Source organism: Mesitornis unicolor, unplaced genomic scaffold (genome assembly GCF_000695765.1).
Source record: "Mesitornis unicolor isolate BGI_N332 unplaced genomic scaffold, ASM69576v1 scaffold14514, whole genome shotgun sequence".
Taxonomy (NCBI): domain Eukaryota; kingdom Metazoa; phylum Chordata; class Aves; order Mesitornithiformes; family Mesitornithidae; genus Mesitornis; species Mesitornis unicolor.
The window spans coordinates 19,807-39,968 of record NW_010180880.1 but is presented as its reverse complement, the minus strand read 5'-3'; the positions used below and the strand labels follow the sequence as shown (position 1 = coordinate 39,968).

Here is a 20,162-nt window from a genome sequence, read left to right as displayed (position 1 = left end):
TGGGGCTTTTTTATGTGCTAAATTAGGATAACAATTTACCTTTGCTGTTAGAGTGGGAGAGGACTTGCCCTGAGGCACAAGTGGTTCTGGAGAAAGGGCTGAGATGGGCTCTGAGCTCTGTCCCCACACCCCACATGTGTGTGACAGTGGATGCCATCCCACATGATGGGGGTGATGCAAAGCAGACAGCAGTGCTTCATAGCACCTTCTGCTGGCCCACAAACCGATCTCACTTGGATGCTTACTCCAAGCAGTCAGTGCCAGCATACCATGAGCTTTGTTCAGCTGTGACCAGCCTTTCAGTACTTATCTTTCCTTTTAATACATTTAAACTCAGTATCTCCAGGTCAGGGTTCACTGTGTTGACCTTTACTTCTGGGATAAGTTCAAGACGTGTTGAAACAATTCCAGGAACAAAAACCAGTAACCACCAACTGGCTTCCAGGTAATTTGCAGGTTAGATTATATTACTGCACAGCTACAGCCTGTGTTCCCCAGTTACCATAAAGGGAGAGTCAGGTATATTGACACTCCACAGTGAGATGCATCACCGGATGCAGAGATCCAGATCCAAATACCCCTGCAGTGTGGAGCTGTCTGGACATACAGGCTGAGGGTCCAAGCCCATATCTAAGTACTGCTGGCCAGGAGTTTTACCTCTTCCCTCTGAATCATCTGACATTGGCCAGAGGTTTGTGCAAGCTGGTGGCCTATTCTATCCAACATTATGTTCCCAAGCAGAATTCAGCTAACGTGGAGATGCACAGATAGTGCCTACGATTTCTCAGGCTGAAGAAGCAGCATGTTACTGGAGAGTCCCAAACCTTTGCTTCCTCAGTCTCTGCAGGTCTGGCACATCGAAAGTCCAGAGGCACTGAAGTATCCCACTCAAGCAGCCGAGTGTTAACAACCTCTCCAAAGTCTAATTTGCCTTTGATATAGACTTAATTGTTTGCGTCACCCACCGGGCGAGGGGGAGGGCTATAAAAGGGGCTGCAGCCATTGTCAGAGGCAGAAGAGAGCCCAGAAACAGCTCCCTCTCCCAGTCTTCCTAATTCCACGCAGTAATCACAGCCTGTACATCATGCAGCTGGTGGCCAGCCTGGTGTCCGTTCTGCTGCTGGTGTGGAGCGTGAGAGCCACTGCGCTGCCCGGAGAAGAGAGGCTCGCAATACAGAACACGAGGGTGAGTATTTGCACCCTGTGCAGGAGTGGGGCAACGTGGGAGCACACAGAGGCTGGCTGGAGCCAAGGGAGGGGTAATAAGGGCAACTGGGCTTTACTTGATGCTAGCAACTCTTCCACCCCTCTCTATTCCAAGGCACTACAGCTTCATGCACTGCTGAAGCACGGGCTCTCACTACAGCTTAAGAGCCGGTTTATTTAGGAAAGGTACCAGGGCTGATGGCAGAGAGCTGCAAAAGTGAAGTCAGAGCTACGCATAAACTGGCAAAAAAAGAACAGAGCAGAGAGGGGAGGGAAAGGGAGAAAATAATGCTGCTGAAAGAGTGCAGCATGAGAGAATAAAGAGAGTACTAGGGAGGGAGAGAAAAGATACGTAATTGGTAAAATGATCAAGGGAGATGATATTTTAAATAGGACTCATGGGAAGGACAAATGTTTAAAAGATGGGTTCAGTAGGAAAGTAACAGAGGAATAATAAATGAAGTAATTATATCAGAATAAAATTGCTTTTTCCAGAGTAGTATTCACAAGGGGAGTTATACTGACATAGTTCTGCTAGAATAATTACACTCTGAACCAGCACAGCTCTATGCAGTGGCAGAACTTATTATAGCAATATAATTATCTACCAACTGGCAAAACTCTAATATTATAATGGCTATAGCACTGTAATAACTTTGTTTTGCTGGACTATTTCCCTAAGAGGCCAAAGGGGTAGGAAGCAATAGCATAACACAATCACTAGCAAGTTCTCTGCTCTGCTTGCCCTCGCCCCGCAGTTTTCTCACCTGCGCGTTCCTCTCCATCCCCGAGGTTGCTCTGTGCTGTGGTTTGTCACCCCGCGCTCTGCCCATCCTGCTCGCAGCTGTATCTGTAAGGCTGCTGTTATTTCAGTCCTGCAGTGAAGGCTCTCAGTGCTGGTTTCAAAGGCTCTGACTTCTCCTTTGTGCATATCCACGTCGTTTTTTCTGTCTTAGCCTTGGCTCCAGCTCATCCATCAGTGTCTGACTGCTTCAGGAGTGGGCTCACATCCCATTAACAACAAAAGTGGCTGCGAGAAGGAAGCGTATACAGGGTGAGGTGCTAGGGCTAGCTTTCTGTTAGAGATCAGGGCTTCTGCAGCTGGCTGGGATTAACCCTTCTGGGGGTAACGATAAACTTTCAGCTGTACATTCTTACAATAAGAAATCCAGTACTTCAAAAGTAAACCCTTTCTGGTGCAAATGCTTAGCTGCTGGGAAAAGAGAAGCAAGTTGTAGGGAATAAATTGGTAAATAAGGCCTTGGTAAAAATGAATTCAAGTGTAAAGACTCTTAGTCTTCTACATGCTGTTGCTTACAAAATAATGCTATGATTATAGTAGATATAATGGTTCTCTTTAGAGCATTCTTCAAACTGAAAAATTGTTAGATACTGATGAACCAATCCCTACAGTCACCTCTGCTGTCACTCAGACAAATGTTTTAGGTAGGAAGAATATCAGGATTTTACATAAAATACATAACAATGCAAAACAAAGATCTGTGCATTCTGATGTAGGACATGGAATTGAGCAGCTACCCAAAAGTGTGCCACAACCCAGCCCTGCTCAGATCTCACTGCTGCCAAGGAGTCTTGATCCCTTGCAGCTCAGCAGCAGCTATAAGCAGAAAGGGTGTTAGTGATGGATTAGTGCAGGGGAAGAGCTGCCTAGTTTCACTCACAGCCACAGCCGATCATGCGTGAGGAATATCCCCTAACAGCAGGCTGAGCTCTGCCCGCCCCACCCCTGAGGCTGAAGCTGCTGTGGCTCTGCTTGGAGCAGGTTATTTCAAAACACAGCACTTACAGCTAGGAAAGGAGCTTAGGAGACATTACCCAGGAGACACCTTTAGCCGAGTTTCCCAGTCCATCCCCGTAAGGCTCAAGACTTTCCAGTACTTGCAGCACAGGAGTAAGAATCAGGATGGACACAAGCTGGCTTTTATCTCTTTTTCTGCTACAAACGGAACATAATTTTTATGTGTCTCAGTTTCTCTGGTGTGAAAGCAGGGTTAGTTAACAGAGCTAAGAAAGTGATTAAAAATACATCCATAAACATTCTGTAATGTAAACTCAAAATAATTGCTGCTGCCTGTATTTATCCATCTTTTGAGTTGCTCACCAAGTGGTCCTTAGTGAATGCTGACGCTGACAGAGCCAGTGGGATGCATACAGCACTTCCAGCAGTAAACACGGCATTTGTGAGAAGTGACGTGGAAAAGTGCTTCCAAGATTGCTATCTGCATGGGAAACAGGATCTGTTCCTGTCAAACCATCTATCCCAGCTTGTCCAGTAGCAGCTGTCCCCGCTAATGAATCAGAGACCACGCATACTCAGGCAAGAGGTAACTCCTCAGATTTACTGGATGTAAAGTTAAGAGAAGCAAGACAACTCACAGTTTGTTACTGCCAGAAATCCCTCAAGACCCAAAACACAGGCTATGCTATTTCATAGATTGCTATGGCAAAGGGATGGAGCTCAGCAACTCCTCTTTCATTCTGCCGTCCCCGAAGGTCAGGCCATCGAAATACAGGTTCTTGCTCTTGAAGTACAAGCTGCCTGTCTCCACTGATTAAATATTTTGCTTCAGAAACTTAGGGCATCTCTCTCCCCACCAACCCAGACCTCTCCTTTGTTACATTTAATCTCAGCAATTTAAGGTAGGTTGCAGCCCCTGGTTTGCTTAATTTAATATTTCTCAGGACTCTGTGTCTCTTCCCTGACCTTCCAAAACCGGATGTTGCGCAGTCAGAGCAGTGAAGGGAGCACGGGCTTACTAGGAGAGAAGGCAGCTTGGCATTCAATGAAATTTAATTAGTGCAGGCAGCAAGGGACTTTACAGCCAATTCATGCCTATTTGTTAGCCGCTTTTTTCCAGTTATAATGTGTGTCTCTCCCTGTCCGGCCAGCTGAGCTGGACAGGGGACAGGAGAAGGGAGGAGTGACCTGCAGCCACAGATTCCCCAGCTCCAGCACAGCTCTGCTGATGGCAAAAGCATCATCTCCGAAAGGGCACCAGAGGAGGCAGGAAAACAAGGGACCTCACAGGAGATGTTCGCACCCTGCAACAACCCCCTGCCCCAGTGGCGGTGGGGGACAGGGCCTCTGTTTGTCACGTTCCCCTTCTCTCTGCCCGCAGGAACAGAGCACAGTGCGGAAAGAGGCCATCCTGAAGATGCTGGCGGGCCTGCTGGACAGTGTGGATGCGGGGCGTGAAGCAGCCTCCCCGGACATGGAAGAGGAGGGCAAGCTGGAAGAGGAGCGGGCGGTGCTGGGGCGGCTGGGTCAGCTCTCGCAGCGGGACCGCAAGGCCCCCTGCAAGAACTTCTTCTGGAAAACCTTCACCTCCTGCTAGTGCTGCCCGGCCTGGCCCTGCTGGGATGCCTGTCCACAAACACCCTTCCCTCTCCTCGGCTGCCCTGTCCCCAGAGCTCCCTTCCTTTTCTCCTCCACCCCTGAGAATAAAGCATGGCGCCTCGGGGACTGGTCTTTGCCTCACTGCGTCCCCCGGGGTGATGCGAGGTGGTGCAGCCGCCGTGGGCCCAGCTGGGCGGGAGCCGTCAGGAGCCACCTGAAGCTGCCGCTATCTTGGTGGGCAGCCATGGCGGGCGGTGGCCATTTTGGAGGGGGGCTTCACAAAGTCAAGGTGCTCGGGGTGAGCGGTGGGGCTGAGGCTGTTTTCCCCACCAGAATGAGCCTCTCGGTGGGTGCAGCCATCCTTAAAGCTGCTGCAGCTGCCCCCTCAGGACAAGGTGGATGTTCCCTCTGTGCTAGGGCGGGTGCGCTGAGGTCCAGATGATGGGCCATGTGGGAAGAGCCCACAGGGGCTCTGCTAGCCCCCAGTCAGGATGAAGTGCTATACTGTGATCTGGAGAGGATGGTTTGGTCCTGAGCATGTGAGAGAGCAGCCCCCTGTGCTCTTTACCACACTGGCTGTGATTTGGGGGTGGCTGAGAGAAGGTCCCAGGCCGTGCTCTGCAGGTGGGGGATGCAGGGCTTGCTGGGGATGTGGGAGGGGGAGACGTGCCCTGGCCCACTTTTGGTTTGACAACAGGCATCTCCAGAGCAGTTCCCCAAGTGCTTTGGGGCTGCTTGTGCATCCATCGGAAATGCTGAGCTCGGCATCTGAAACATGAAGATAAACTGGCCATGATCCCTGAGGTCAGCAGCTCTGCTCTGGTTCTGTCCTGGTTTCTTGGTGCCTTGTCATCTTGAGTGAAAAAAACAGAACTAAAACACCTAATTTCTTTTGCTCATCTTCTTGGGTGTCATTTGTTGTCTGGAGAGTAGTAGGGCCTGACGCTTTATTTATTTTGTCTTGCTGAGGAGCTTTTTGAACCTTAGTTTTAGAATTGACAGTGTAGAGTAATGAAAGACAGACATAAACATTTTGAGATCAGCACAGATATCTCTAAAGGAGACTGCTGAGCACTTGGTCTCATATATTAGTGAGAAAAAAAAAAAGGCATGGAATTCACTTGCTCAGTTTGCTTTAATTCTTAGTATTAACGAGTTTCAGAGCTGTATTATGTTGCTGGGAATGGCCACACAAAATAGCAGACCTCAGCTGTGTGTTAGCCTGTCTCCAAGGCCTGACCGGCCACTGGTGAGAACTAGAAGGTGGCTTATTTTTGAGCCTTTACATTTTGCTCTTGGAGGCCAGTGACCATGAGGTCTCTCATCTCAACAGCACCATTTTGGATTAATCAGCAGCCAGCCTGTTTTCTTACAGTTGAAGTAACGCTTCCAACTCCCCCACGCTCCCCAAATAATGAGTGATTTAACCACTCCGGCACTTAGATGGGCTGGCGTGCCGCTGCCGCTTTGCTGGGTGTCAGGCTGCATTTTCACTGCATCATTTGCCATAGAAATTTCTGGCTTGGAGGAGGAGTTAGAGCCCTGTGGCTTGTTTTATTTTTCACTCCATAATGGAAAATAAGATCCTTGCTGAGGGAACTTAGCGACTCAGTATATGGGTAATGGGATATGGAGCTTTCCAACTGTGTTGCCTGGAGCACCCAGTTAGGACACAGGAGACCTGGCTTTATGCCTCACTTTGTTGCTGGCATTCACATTTTATCATTATCTCCCTGTCAATACCTCAGTTTCCCTGTCTGTAAAATGGGGTAATAGCTTTTGTCTGTCTTTATAATTTTTTCTTAAGGTATGTGGGTGATGAGTGCTGTATAAGAGCTGATTATACCCATTATTGTTACTAAGACCTGCGTAGTAGTATGGGAGCAACCAGGATGCTAATACCTTAGAAGCATTCTCAGAGGAGTTGCCTTATTATCCACCATTAAGTCTTGTCTGTGATAATAACGTTCAAGACAACACGTAGTGAAAATGAGAAACCGCAAAGCACGTGGAGATGGGGATTGCCCCTAACAGAGGTTGCCTGTTCAGCAGACTGCATATGCTGTATTATTTAGTGGTTCCTGGAGAGGAGAGAGTAGTCTGGCCACTCTCAAGGCTGGGAGTAAATTTGCGAGTTGAACTCCTCTTTCATCCCTGCAGATGGTTCCTGCTCGTGCAGGCTGAGGCGCTGGCTGAGCACCAGCAGGAAGCCTGCACCGCCAGTGCACGTGCTGTGGACAGGGGCCAGCATCGCTGCGGCGGCTTCTTTCGTCAGTGCCGAAATCAGTGTTTGAGTTGGGTTTAATTCTGCAGCTTCCTCAGTAAGCCAGTGTGCTGAGGCTGAAGCAGTGTGAGATCCTGCCTAATGACGGCATTTAATATTAGGGAGCGTAGCATGATAAATCAGATCCAGTGGGAGGGGTTTAACAAAGGGGTATAAATTACATATATGGGCATTTTCTACTTCAATTTTCACAAAAGAATTTTGAGTCTTGTAACGGTGTATGTCAAGTAGAAAGGAGCGAGAGTACGTTACTTCTCTTATAGATGCAATGGCATCTTGTCACAGCTCAGAATAATGTGTGTGTGTGTGTGTGTGTGTGAACAAGTGGTTAATACCTGTTAGCTATCTCCAGATTTTTTAAAAAGTGAATAAAGCACATTAAAAGTAAAAAAGATGCTGAAAGGCAAACTTTTAAAGTCAGCTAGCATACACACTGCTGACCTCACCTAATTCAATGCACGGTGCAGTGGTATTCACTGTATTTTATTTTTATTTTGTTAACCTCAAGCTAACTCATGCTTATGCTGTGGGCAAGTGAAGAAATTATCATGGGGACAAGCTCAGCTGTGAACCTACAGCATATTCAGTACCCAGGGGTAACTCCACGTGTGTGTATCGTATCCCATGATAAATGTGAAGTAGTGCAAGGCAGCTTATTCCTCGGTGAAAACAGTAAATGTCATTTACTCTGGGATCAAAGCATGTACCTATGTAGACAGATACAACAAAGGAACTGAGGAGGTATTAATTTGAAATTTAGTACCCTCCATGGTGACTAGTGTGCATGCATTTAGTAGTAAAGATCTAGTTTTCATATATACTGTCAGGTAGGGTAGCAGGGGAATCGATGCTTCACTGAATGCATTTTCAGCCTGGGACAAAGCACAGAGTTGCAGTCTGCCCAGGCTTCACAAAGATGCTGTTTGTCTGCAGGTGGCTGGCAAATGGAGTTAAATTTAATGGGAACACAACGGTACTGCCTGGTCTGCCATGCTCAAGCAACGTGTGGCCTCTGAGGCACCTTTAGCACTGGTTACAGCTGCAGAAAATTAAGGTTAAACCTCATCATGCAGAGAGAATGAAGCATAAGGTTGCACAGGGCGTCTTTTGTCTTATGTTGTAATCATTCTTGGCTCTGCTCAGAAACACCGAGCGTGCAGTTGAAAAGCAGTGAGTCCATTTATTGTAAAAGAAACCTGGTTTGAGGCTGATGGCATATAAGCATTCAGATACAACCTGGGAAAAGAATAACTGGGTTTGCACTGAAGAGAAATTTTTCTCTACCGAGTCGAGCGCCGTTGCTCTTGGTCATAGATCAGTGTAGTGGCTCACAGGGTATGTTCTGACGGGGATGCTTGTTTTTGACAACCTTCATCTGATAAGTTGGTGGTTTAGATACGACAGTATCCTTGTGACAGAGAAATGCTGCTTTTATTTGTCTTTCTTGGCAGTATGGGCCTGGTGGTGGGAGATGCTGGTCCAAGCGACGTTGCTCTGTGTCTTGTTCTAACCACGACGCCACGTGTACATTTCCTGCCACGCTGGGTTTTGTTGAGTGGAAGAGCAGCACAGATCAAATCAGGCACTTGTTCACTGTCTGTGTGTTACTCACTGTAAATAGTTTATTCAGTGACCTTGTTCTGTGAGCTCTGAAAACCTCTCTTCTTGTGAAGTGGGCTTTGAAGATTTACCTTCACTCCTCTGAGCTCCTGTATTCACAAACTCCTCAGCAGCAGCCGGCTGTGAATGCATTTCATATTCCATGGAGACTGCTCAGTGAAAGAAGCTGTTACCTTGACCATCAGAATGTACAGTAGCTTTGTGTGAGACATGTGCGCCACAGGAAATCCTGAGTACAAACGACCTCTTGGTGGATTGCGGGGATGTCTTACACAGTGCATTTTCCTGTCTTTGCTGAACTTGCACAGATTTGAGAGGAGGATGCCAGGCAGTGAGAGGGAGTTGCCAGAGCGCTGTGGTTTTTGTAGACCAGGTCAGAAGGACAGGCAGCATTAATGTGGTAATGGGAAGGTCTGTGTGCTGGAAATGCCTGAGAGATGGGCAATCAGAAGTTGCTCTCTCTCTGCTGTTCCAATAAGGATTTAAGAGATGTAGCTTTTCTTCAGAGATTCATCAGGAGTTAAGTTACAGCAGACTGGGACTTGTCAGCGTCAGGGAACTTTGGGAATGAGGGTGCTGATGGAGAGCAGCACGCTGCTGTTCATCAGGTTGTGTGCACAAGCCCTTTGGAGAAGCCTGGGAATACAACCAGAGATTCTGGAGGCTCCCAGGCTGTAACCCAGAGTGCAGAGGAGCAGCTGTACCCCATGCAGAGGGAGATCAGTGGAACTACCTGTGCTGAGCCTGTGAGCCCTCTTGTAACAGATGTGTCTGATCTCTCTATTCCTCTTTGCTGTCTGCAGCACCTTTGGAGCAGAGCGAGCTCTCCTTTTTAAATTTCTATCTCATTTTGCAGCCTTGGGAGGGAGCTACCAGATGAAAAAAAGCCAGCATTTCAGTCCCTTAAGACAGGAGCTTTGGATAGAGCTGTTTGAGTCTAGATTCAAGTCTCCCAGCGTGTCTGCTTCCCGCTTGTTAAAATGATGTAGGGCTTATAGAAAGTCTGAGAGGAAGCATTTGGGAGGTGAAGGAAATCAGAACAAATCCATGTCTTCCACCTCCCCAGAGAATGTCTTCATTTCAGTGGTGGGCTGGGCTGGGTAAACCTTGTTGTCTTGTGGGACTGCAGCACAAGGGAGTAAGTCGCTGTGCCAGAGGAGAGAGCACATCCAGCTGGGAATGAGGAGTTTCTGTTCTAGCAGTACCTTGGGGACCTGGAGGACTCTTACTTTAAACCAGTTAATGTTTAAAAAATAAATTATAAGGAATCTTTATAGCTGCAGCTTGTTGAATTTGGCTTGAAGCCAGGCTAACTTCCCGTTGTAAGGTTGTTTGCTGATTAGGGAAGTCTGCTGCTGAAAACGTCTTCAATGTCCCCAGGCCATGCTTGGCCGGTGTATTTTAGTCTCTTCTTGACAGAGAGGAGGAAGCCAAGGATTTATGGCTGTGGAAAGCTGTCCATTTGTGGCTCGTACATGCCAGAAATTGTCCAGGAGACTTTTGGATGCTTAGATGATGATTTTAGAGTCCATCATTTTAGACGCACTGCAGCTCTGGTCACTGTTGCATGGAAGGAAAAGTCTTCAAGTCAGGTTGATTTTGCTGTGGCTTTATTTATGTCTTTGAACAAGAGCAGGTTGTTTAGATAGCACTGGGTGGATTGGCCTGCTGTACCTAGCACAGGCAGCAGCTCAGAGAGAAAGGGAAGTGGGGAGTATTTCTGTGGTAATATTTTATAGAGACCCTTTTCCAGCTGGGACAAGTCTGTGCAGGGAGTGAAACCCAGAGGTCGGGACGTGTCTCTATGCAAGCATTTTGGTCTGAGAGCTCTGGCTCTGTCCTTGGCCTTGTGCTGTTGCTCTTGTCAGAGGTAAATCAGGCCCATGGGGAGAGATGCCCTGCCAGGACCTTAGGTGCAGGTGTACCCACAGGGAGCTGCAGCTGCCTAAAGAGCCATGGATTTACACCTCAGGAGCCCAGAACCATGGGGAGCAAACAGCAGTCTTTGTGCTCTGAAATACTGGCTCGCAAACAGTGCTCATCTTCATCTGTGAGCTGATGAATTTACCCACTGCTGGGAGCCAGCAGGCTGGAAAGTGCCTTACGATTGCTCTTTCGAAAAGGAGAACTGAGCCCTGTTCAGTACTGGAAGGCAGCTTGTCATGCCATGGTACAGAGAGGGCTAGGAGCAGAATAACTGAGAAGAAATGCCACCGGTGGCCTTTTGCTGCATTCCACAATAAAAATGGGAATGTCTCCATGCTGCAAAGCTGTCTAAAGCATGTGTGAGTCAGAAGCTGTGTGAGACGGTACATAAACCCAGTAGAGTGATGAAAGGGAATGCCCTCCTTTTCTTTAACCTTTTAGTCACAGTCAGGCTTGCATTTTGTCAGTCTTCTTCTGTTATTACTGTGACTTGGTATAAGATATAAAATTACCAAGTGTTATTGCTACAGGAGAAGGTGGCTGTGCATGTGTGAATGTGCATATTCTTCTTCTGGGATAAGTAGTTGCTTCCATTTCTATTCACCCAGCAGTTTTCATGAATGAGTTTTTGTGAGGTGACCCACCTTTGTCAACATTGTTGTGCATCAAACAAGAGCGATCATTCCTGTTTAACAGGAGACAAACCAAACAAACCAAAGTCGTAGCCTATGCTATCGATGGAAGTAATGTGCCAAGATCAGCCCATCTTTGTCAGCTCCTGTATCAGCTGCGGGATCTAGGCAGGTAGAGAGGCAGGTTAATATGTGTCCTGTTTCTGCGAGCCCTGCTCTGACAGCTGGTCAGTCTGGCTGCAGGCCTTCCCAGCAGCTGAATGGCAGGCCATAAATCAGAGCTGGCACTTGAAAGGAGAACTGTAATGAAGGCTGAGGGAATTGGCTTCCTGAGTCCCATCCCGTTTTCACACATGCACATACAGACACTTGCCCTGTCCCTCAGAAACACTTAACTGGGCTTCACCTCTCTGGGAAGATAGACGGCTTTGTAAATGAGATGTCATGGACAAGCACTGCCCTAGCATTAGGGTGATTATTTCCATTTTGAAAAGGCTTAGTACGAGGGCAGACACCATAAATTACAAGGAGCACTTGGGGAAGTTGGAGACAGCCTCATGAGCCCTTGGGAACTTCCCAGTGCAGAGTACAGAGGGGAATGCAAGGGAGCTCCATCTTGTAGAGGGTGTACAGCAGAACAAGGGTGTCACCAGAGCAGGCAGCAAAGGGGGGTTTGCTCTGTGTGTTTTCCCAGGTCACTGTGACCACGCAGCCTGCAACCAAGAAGAATAACTTGAAGAATTGGGAGTGCTGCTGGGAGATGACCCTCGATTGCCATGCACATTGCACCGCCCCCTCAGTCTTGTGTTCTCAGGTGACTGTGGAGACTCCTTTTGCTGTGTCTGCACAAAGCTTCCATAACAGCAAAACAGTTGTTTAATTTACCATTACTACCTGCATTGCAGGAGGCAGTGCAGTCCCTCAGCTGAGGTTGGTTCGACAGTCTGTCAGGCCTTCTTTTAACAAAAGATCTGCCCCAAAAAATGCCGTTTCTCATGCTGTAGATCTTTCAGTGTGAGTAGAAGAGGTGAGACAGGACAGGAGCAAAGTGAGAGAGCGTGCAAGTGACTGTGAAGGCCATCAGCAGACTGGCAGTACTGCAATAGGACGTGGGTCTGTAGACTTCCAGAACCTGTTAAATGTAAGGTTTGCAACTCTGAATTCCTCACCTGTCTGAAGATTGCACTGTATTAGGGGGGAATATTACAGTGATACAAGAATAAAAAAAACTCACCACCTTTGGAGACTTCCTTAAATGAAAATATGTTTCAAGGAGAAAAACCATTTGGTCCATCTGTGTCCCATTACTAAGCCGGGGCCATCATCCATTTTCATTAGACAGGGCCTGAGCGTGTGGGTGGGGACAGAGGCCCAGGCAGCTGCCCTGGACACCAGGCTAAAAAGCACCATATGGAAAAGCCTAATGTATGTTAACAGGCATCAGAGGCCAAAATTGAAAGAGTAATGGCCCATCCGCGTGCGGTAGCCTCAATGAGACAAACTCTCAGCACCAATCTGTCAGCTGCAATTTTGGGTCATTACAGAGCTGCTAAGCAGAGGCTAACAGACAAGTTAGAGCAATCTGACTTCAGCAAGAATAATTCTGCCAGCCGTGCTAGCGCTCTGGCTCAGTTTCTTCCTTGCTAACATACATCAAACAAAATATCTTCCTTTCCTCAGAGATTCTTCCTGCTGGGCCTCAGGGGATCCCAGCCAAACATTTAAATTACATGCAATGATCTTTTAATTTGCTGGCTGCTTGGTGGCTCTGCATTGCGCTTGCCACTTCAGATAAGCACATTCTATAGCAAGACTGTCCCTTTTGCCTCCCCCACAGAGGTGCACCTGAAATACTTTCGTTTCAGGCCCCCAGAGTTTCTTCTTTTAGTTTTGTTAGCTAAGGAGGCTCAGAGCTTGACTGAAAGTGTTGAGTGCTCTGTGCTATGCGTGCCTTGGCATTTGGGTTGGAATTCAGGTTAGATCCAGTATCCTGGTACCATGTTAAAGCTGCTTATAGCCAAATGGTTTTGTTTGCCTTTCCAGTAGAGCTGAGTGTTGCTGGAGCAAAAAAAGCTCTTGCAGCCGTTCGGTGGCTAGCAGGAGTCACTGGTGGGTATTATGGCTGGGACAATTTAGGTTATACTGTCATAGACTCTGTGCCTAATTTTAAATTAGAGGGCTGTAGTATCTGCCAGATTTCCCTTCACTTGCCAGGAGGCCAAATGTCTCCAGGGTATGTCAGCAATTTGTAGTGGGATTTTTTTCCATGGAATTTTGAGACTCAACAAGTGGTGGGCCTGCTGTTAGTACTTAAAAACAGGGGCCAATATAGTATGTCCAGCAGGTGTGAAAAAATCACCTATGTAATCACTTATTCCCAGCAGTCTGGTAACCTCTTAATCCAAGGCATATCTGAGTACCAACACACGAGCATTTGTTTTTATACAGCCAGATTATAGCTCTGCCTATCTCTGAAATGCAGACAGCTCTGAGACAGAATACAGTGCTGTATTGGCACGAGCTCGCTCGTCCTTTGTAGTGCTTCTGTTTAATTGTGTTTTGTTGAAAACTGTATTTAAATGCTGCTGTTTTCTTTTTGCAGATTCCCTCCATTGTTCAAGCTTTAGTCATGACTCCTGCAGAAACTTCAGTGTTTTGGATTTCACTGACTGCGTAGAAAAGTGAGGAGCAGGAAGCCCAGGTAAGTGTCCCACTCATTTAAAAGACAAAGTTACGTTTCTCTATGAAACCACAGCAATCTCACCTCAAATCCAAGTGTTTGACATCACCCAAAACAAAAGCACACCAGAGCAAAGGAGGTTTTGCTGGTTATCACTTTGTGACGATTTCTGTGAGAGAAGCAAAAATGAGCCAAGAAGCTGAGGAGTGAAGTGTCCGTGCAGCACAGGACACTTGCCCTGCATTTTGGTGGACTTGGATTTTTTTTTCCCTGGAGCAAGAAACAGGAGCTTTAGGGTGGAATTCTGGCAAAAATAAGCTTAGATCTAGACTGAAAAACACTTCCAGTTCTTTTGGGCAGAAACAGATTAGACATTGTCATCTTAAAAATTAGATAAGGCTGGTCTGCAAAAGGTGAAGCCTCTACAAGGTACCTTGCTTATCTCTAATTTCTCCTCCAAAGAGAGAAGAACAGTCAGGGTTTCGAGACTTCTTTGAAGGAGGGTGGATTTGAAGTAGCTGGCAAAGGCTTATTACTCTTTTGAAGTGGTAAGCAAAAGTTTAGCACAGCTGGTTCCTTGCTGGGTTTGTGGTTTTTTTTTCCCCGCAGTGCTACAGGCATTTTAATATACGGGTTCTGATTGATGTGACTGTTGGCTCTGACATGGCCTTCAATCTGTTTTCTCCAAGGCAGGAATGAGGTGGTGTGTATGCAGTGAGGGATTTAGCCAGAGGGAAGATTTGTCCATTTCAGTGTATCATGCTAACTCTTTAATGTCTGAGCAGTAGCTCTTATTTTGGGAGTGCTGTGGGCTAGCTTTGCTGTTTATCTAGATTAGTGGGGTAATAGCCTCTTTGCTAGAAAAAAAATGGGGTTATGGACAGTTGGAGAGGAAGACAAATGATGAAAAATGTTTCTGAGTTGAACAGGGGTGAGTAGAAAATGCATTTGGAGGTATATATGGACAAGAAGCCTGTTGAAAGTGGGCTTAATGAATTTGCCAGTCCTGATGCTGTTGAAACATATTCTTCAGTGTGTTTCTCAGCTTCTCCCTCGTCCTGAGCAGGGCATTTACTGTCTCCTTGAGTCTCAGCAAGTTACACATTTAGAGGTGAGTACAGTTCTCCACAGTGTTAATTACTGCATGTAGAGGAAGAGTGGTGATGAAAGAGGAAGGAAGAAATTAAAGGGAGATGGAAATAGAGACAAGCAGCCAAGCTCTTGACTTCCAAAGGCAGAAGTTTTGATGTGGAAGATGAAGTCTGGGTTCCCCTTCTTTGAAAAAAAATGGCTTCATCCCAAACTTAGTGGTGGCTTTGTTTAAAAAAGGGAGTAACAGTGGAGGATTATACAGAAGCTCCAGCAGGAGATGGATGTGGTTCTTCTGCTGAGGGTGCTTGTCACTTCTACCTTCACAAAAAATGCTTTGGAGAGAGGCTACTGCTCAAATGGATCCTCTTGTTGGAGACTGCACTGGAGGAAACGGCACATGCTATTGGCCTTTTTGAGCTGGCAAGTGACTTTTTCAGGCCTTCCAGTCGTCATGGCAGGTGTGTAACCCCAAACTACTCTCTCTGAATGAGGTTGTCATTCCTGGGTGCTGTTCTGAGCGCTGAAAAGTCTCCTAATTGCTTCACAAGGCCAAGCTGCTTGCTGAATGAGGCTGTGGTGGGTTCAGGGGAGGTTCTTCATTAGCCTCACTCTGTTCACAATAGGGAGTTCTTGATGGGCTCACCCTTGGCTGATCTTTGTGTCCTCTAGTACAGAGATTTGTCATATTTTTCTTGCTTTTCTTCATTGCTGCCCCTAGTCTGCCTTCCCTGTTTTGAGACCTCATGTTGGACAAGACATACATGTTAGACGTGTGTTATTTATCCATCCCCTTTGCTCCTCTTAGCTGTTTGGAGGCAGACTTGCTCAAGGACAGTGTGTTGGCTGTGCCTGTAGCATGCATAGCATCATTTTTTTGCTTGAAGAGAAGACAGTGCTGTATTTTGTAGCTTTGGCTCTAGCTGTATCTGAATTGTAACCAAATTCTCTTCCCAGCACCAGCAGCTGCTCCAGTGAAGTCACAGACTTGGAGCCAGCCCAGCAGCTGTGCTGCAGCTACCAAGGATGTGGGCGAGAGCGAGACGGTAGCTTGGTGAGTTAGTGCAATTTTTGAGAGCCGGGCTAATGGGTCTGGGGAGATAGGAGAGGGGAAAAGAGATCCTGCCCTACGCAATTCTGACACTGTCTTCCCTGTGGCAGAGTGGGGATTTTTTTCCAGGAGAAAGGAGAGTAATATGAGCAGCATCTCGCTGTCATTCTCTCCCCAAGGGGATGAGTGTGGGCAGTGCAGGAGTTTGCCCTGGAATTTGTGTAGTCATGTGCATAAGTACATGCACGTACATCCGTGCAGCAGCTGAAACGGGCTGGCATACGTGAAAATCACACGCTGTTGGATTCTGCAGCTGTGCAATTGAACAGAAGTTATATGGATATTTGCACGTTATCATTTTGATTGTGTACACATACATAATGTGTAAATTGTCTGTGCGTGGTCCCTAACACGTGCATGTGTGCACACTCGGAGTCACACAGAGATGTGTGCTTTGCCCTCTGAGCTTTGTGGTGCTCCTGTAGAGGTCGTGTTTCACAGCCTGAGACCAGACCCACACAGATGATTGTTACTCTTGGTTTTGGGAGCTCTGTTCATAGCAGAGGAGCAAAGCTGTTGGCCAGTGTCTTTGCCCCAGTGTTCCCTTAGACTTTCCTAGGCAATTGGAGCTCAGATGCGAGTGCTTTCAGATGAGGATGACACTGTAGAATGGCAGTGACTGTCCTTGAGAAGTCAGTGCAGAGTAGAGTGGGCAAGTCCAGTGTTTTTTTTTGCTGCTGGAGAAATGTGCATTAGCAATCTGTAACAGCTGGACTCCATCCTTGCAAACACTGTCAGACAGAGGTAGACAGCATGGAAAGGAGGAAAGCATGCCCTAACTGAAGGGAGAAGGTATTTTGTCCCATTACTTGAGCTTTCTCTGCCTGCTATATGCCCTGGCAAGAGTATTTTTTTCCTGTTTCACCGCAGCCAGCCTCTTCCCCCTGCCCCACTCCATGCTCTGCTTGCTCCGTCTGTGTGCTTGTCTTTTGATGTCAGTCACGCTATTTGATTTGCAACGAGGAAACAGAACACCTTTTCCTCTGCTGCGTCCTCCCCCCAGTCTTCTGAACCCCTCGGTGCAGGAGGATTGCATTTAGCCACGGAACAGCAAGCACCCGAGCAATCTCTCAGGGCTCTGCAGCAGCAGCTGGCATTTGAGAAATCAGGGGCAGCGGGGAGCAATGTCTTCGGGGATCACAGCGAGCAGCTATTGCGCTCGTTTGCTCTCCTGGTTTGTGATGCAAGGACGGCCACTGCTATGGTAGATGACTGCACACTCTCCTCTTAGAAGCTGGGAAGGCCCGTGCATGCTTTTCCTCCATTCATTACCCAACCTTTTGCTTTGTACCTGTGTTTTGGATCTGGAGGCTCGTTCAGATGCTCACTGACCTGCATATTACACTTGAAACATCTGGTCCTGACTGTGATCAGTCACTGCAGCACTTTTCATGGAATTGCTGTCAGAATGCAGGAGCTGCCTTTCAAAGATCTGGAGGCTCGTTCAGATGCTCACTGACCTGCATATTACACTTGAAACATCTGGTCCTGACTGTGATCGGTCACTGCAGCACTTGGAATTGCTGTCAGAATGCAGGAGCTGTCTTTCAAAGGCCCAGAGGTGGTTTTCTTCCCCAGCACAAGGTGATTTTCTGAGCTGGTATGTGGTTTTGCATGGTCCATTTGAGAATATAGAGCTGTCTGGGACTTTTTTGATTAAGTGGATGTGAGGTTGTATTGACTTCATTTTTACGGGCTCTCAGGAGTCACAGCTGAAGCTCTTTCTGTAGGAATGTGGCTTTGGCAGAATTTACCTCAGGTAACAGTTTTCCAGTTTCAAAATTTGGGGTCAGAGGGAAATCTGAACTGAAAAGCTAACCTGAGACTTAGCCTGGATCTCACACAGCTTTGATGAAGGCCATAGGTGTACAGCTGCTTTCCAGCCCTCTCATCTTTTCGGTTGGTTCCTGCTGCTGTCTGGTTTTGCAGCGACTGTGGAGATCACGTCTCTGGATCTCAGTGGTAGTAGCCTGAGGGGCACTGTGTTGGCTGAGCAGCTCTGCTCTTGCTGATTTATTCATGTGTCTGGCTTAGCTGTCTGCACTTACTCTTGCCACAGGAGGGATTTGAAACCTTTCCTTGACAGACCTCAGTGTCAAGCAGTAAAAGCATTATTTGAGAGATTGTACGGGGTCTGAGGGAGAGTATGGGAAAGTATCAGGTCCCTGCAGCAACCCTGTGCTCATCCCATTTTTTCCAAAGGGAAATCCTTTCTCTGAACCTTGGCTTTCATATGTGTTGGTGGTTCTCTTGAAAATGTCACCTTGCCTTTGTGCTACCTCAGCCCTCAAGCATGGAGGGAGACACAAGAAGAGGCACAAGAAGACAGCTGGAGAGACCTCTCAAGAGACATCTGTCATTTTGGAGAACAACCAAGCTTCCTAAAGTGGATCAGGAACTTGGCTAGTTACACAGCGCTGGAAGCTGCAGTGACGTGGATGAAGTCCTCTCAGGCTGGATTAGTCCTGTGCAGACAAAAAGGAAATTGTGGGCAAGAGGAGCACCTGTGGAGCCTGGGGATAGCTGCTGCAGAGCTCTCAAGGTACTGCTGCACCTGGCCAGCTGGTGCCCAGCGGCCTTTTGGAGGTGGATGGTGCCTGGGCAAAGAAACGGGGACGGCATTTTTGGTGTTGTTCACATCAGGTCTTAAGGACTGAAATCACAGCAGTCTTGCCTCTTCACAGACCTTGCCAGAGGAAAGCCAGTATGTGCACCAAGCATGCAGCTTCTCATTCTCCAGGGCTGCAATTTATGAAGTCAGCTTTCTTATTTCAGTGCTAGGTGGCAACTGTCAGCTTCAGGGGCCTCATCAAACTGTGGGGCTGTGAGAAACTTCTCAGACCTAAGATCAGAATCTCCATGCCTCTGCAACCGAACTAAGCAGGAAGCTTAATGCAGGACGTGTTTATGTCTGTGGGAATCAGACACCAGCTCAGTTAGGCACAGATTGATTTTTTGCAAAATTTTATTTATTTTCCCTCATTTCCAGCCAGTATCCAGTCCACATCTTGCATGTGTTGACAGGATCATTTTAGTAGCTAGTGGGCCTTAGGAAAAGCTAGTCCCCTCTGGGTTCTTGTCCATTAACCACGCTCGTAGGTACTGCTGCTATGCAATTAATTATTACCACTATTGGTTTCTCCTTCACTTTTATTAAATGGTGTTTTCTGTTTGCAGTCTGCTAAATGGTTTGTTGGCTTTAGTTTTGTTCATGTAATAACTCCTGCTTTCCTACCAACACCAACTCCACTGCCTGGGGTAATGATTTTCTGGCTGTTCAAAAATGAGTATGAAAAGGTGTCCATTTAATTACACGGTATCTCAGTATAAATGTCCTGCGTGTGCAGTGTGGTGATCTGTTCCCTGCTGCAAATCAGTTTTCCTCTTCTCTCTCCATTTTTGTCAGGGAAGAGGTGGGACCTAGGTTCAACATTAACATGGCTGGCTTTTCACTCTCTGTAAATGAAGGTCTAACTCCATATGCGCTGGAATAGGAGATTTGTGAGAAACCTAAATACAGAGCTGGAAATAAGCAGTGGAATTAATACAGCTTTATGTCCTATAGCATTGGCTTTCCCGGTTGAATTCCCTGGGATCTCATAGTGGTGGGAAATCCCTGTGTGGATCCACAAATGTTTGAAAGAAATTTGAGTTAATTTTCAGTTTTTTCCTCAGAGAATCCCTAGTAATAGGAATTCATGGTTTTATCCATCTGTGTATCTCCATTGTACTGATATCCTTGGAATGGCTTATCTTCTGCCAAGTTTTGGTAGAAATTAACCATTGGGCTTTTAAAGTTAGTAAACTGGGTTACCAAACAGATGTGAGCGCAGAGGAAGTTTCTGTAGTTTCTGTTTCTGTAGCAAGGCAGGTTCAAAACACATGATTTATTAAGTATGCCTTTTTTGTGTATTGGAGTTCCCGGATGGATAGGATACAAAACAAGCCATGCGAATGAACACGGCATGGAGCAGGTTTCAGTCAACACAAGCTTGCACTGGATTAAAATGTGTAGCTGAGAACTGGGAGACTTTGACATCTCCTAAACTTGTGCCTGTGTGTGCTGTAGTGTTGTGTCACCCGAGTATTCCTGTCCTGTTACACAGCACCATCTAACCAGACTCACTCGCTATTCTGAAATCCTGCAATATGGCCCGTTATGTTGTTTTCAACACCTTCCTGCTCTGACAGCAGAAGGAACTGTTCCAGTCACATGCTGTTTGCATTAGTAGTTGTAGATCAATTGTTAGAGGGAA

At 46.9% G+C, this 20,162-nt stretch overlaps 1 protein-coding gene across 1 annotated transcript; it reads left to right on the top strand.

Moving 5' to 3' along the window:
* Positions 1–1,084: 1,084 nt before the first annotated feature.
* CORT (cortistatin) lies at positions 1,085–4,562 on the top strand. Its single transcript, XM_010183234.1, has 2 exons — positions 1,085–1,186; positions 4,347–4,562. Exons 1-2 carry the CDS (start codon positions 1,085–1,087, stop codon positions 4,560–4,562), a joined length of 318 nt encoding a protein of 105 aa, XP_010181536.1.
* The last annotated feature ends 15,600 nt before the right edge of the window (positions 4,563–20,162 follow it).

What these genes read in the sequence shown, in the direction of transcription:
- CORT (XM_010183234.1), top strand. Translation starts at nt 1,085, where the DNA reads ATGCAGCTGGTGGCCAGCCTGGTGTCCGTTCTGCTGCTGGTGTGGAGC. An exon ending in TCGCAATACAGAACACGAGG is followed by an intron (nt 1,187 to 4,346) that starts GTGAGTATTTGC and finishes CTCTGCCCGCAG; the next exon opens with GAACAGAGCACAGTGCGGAA.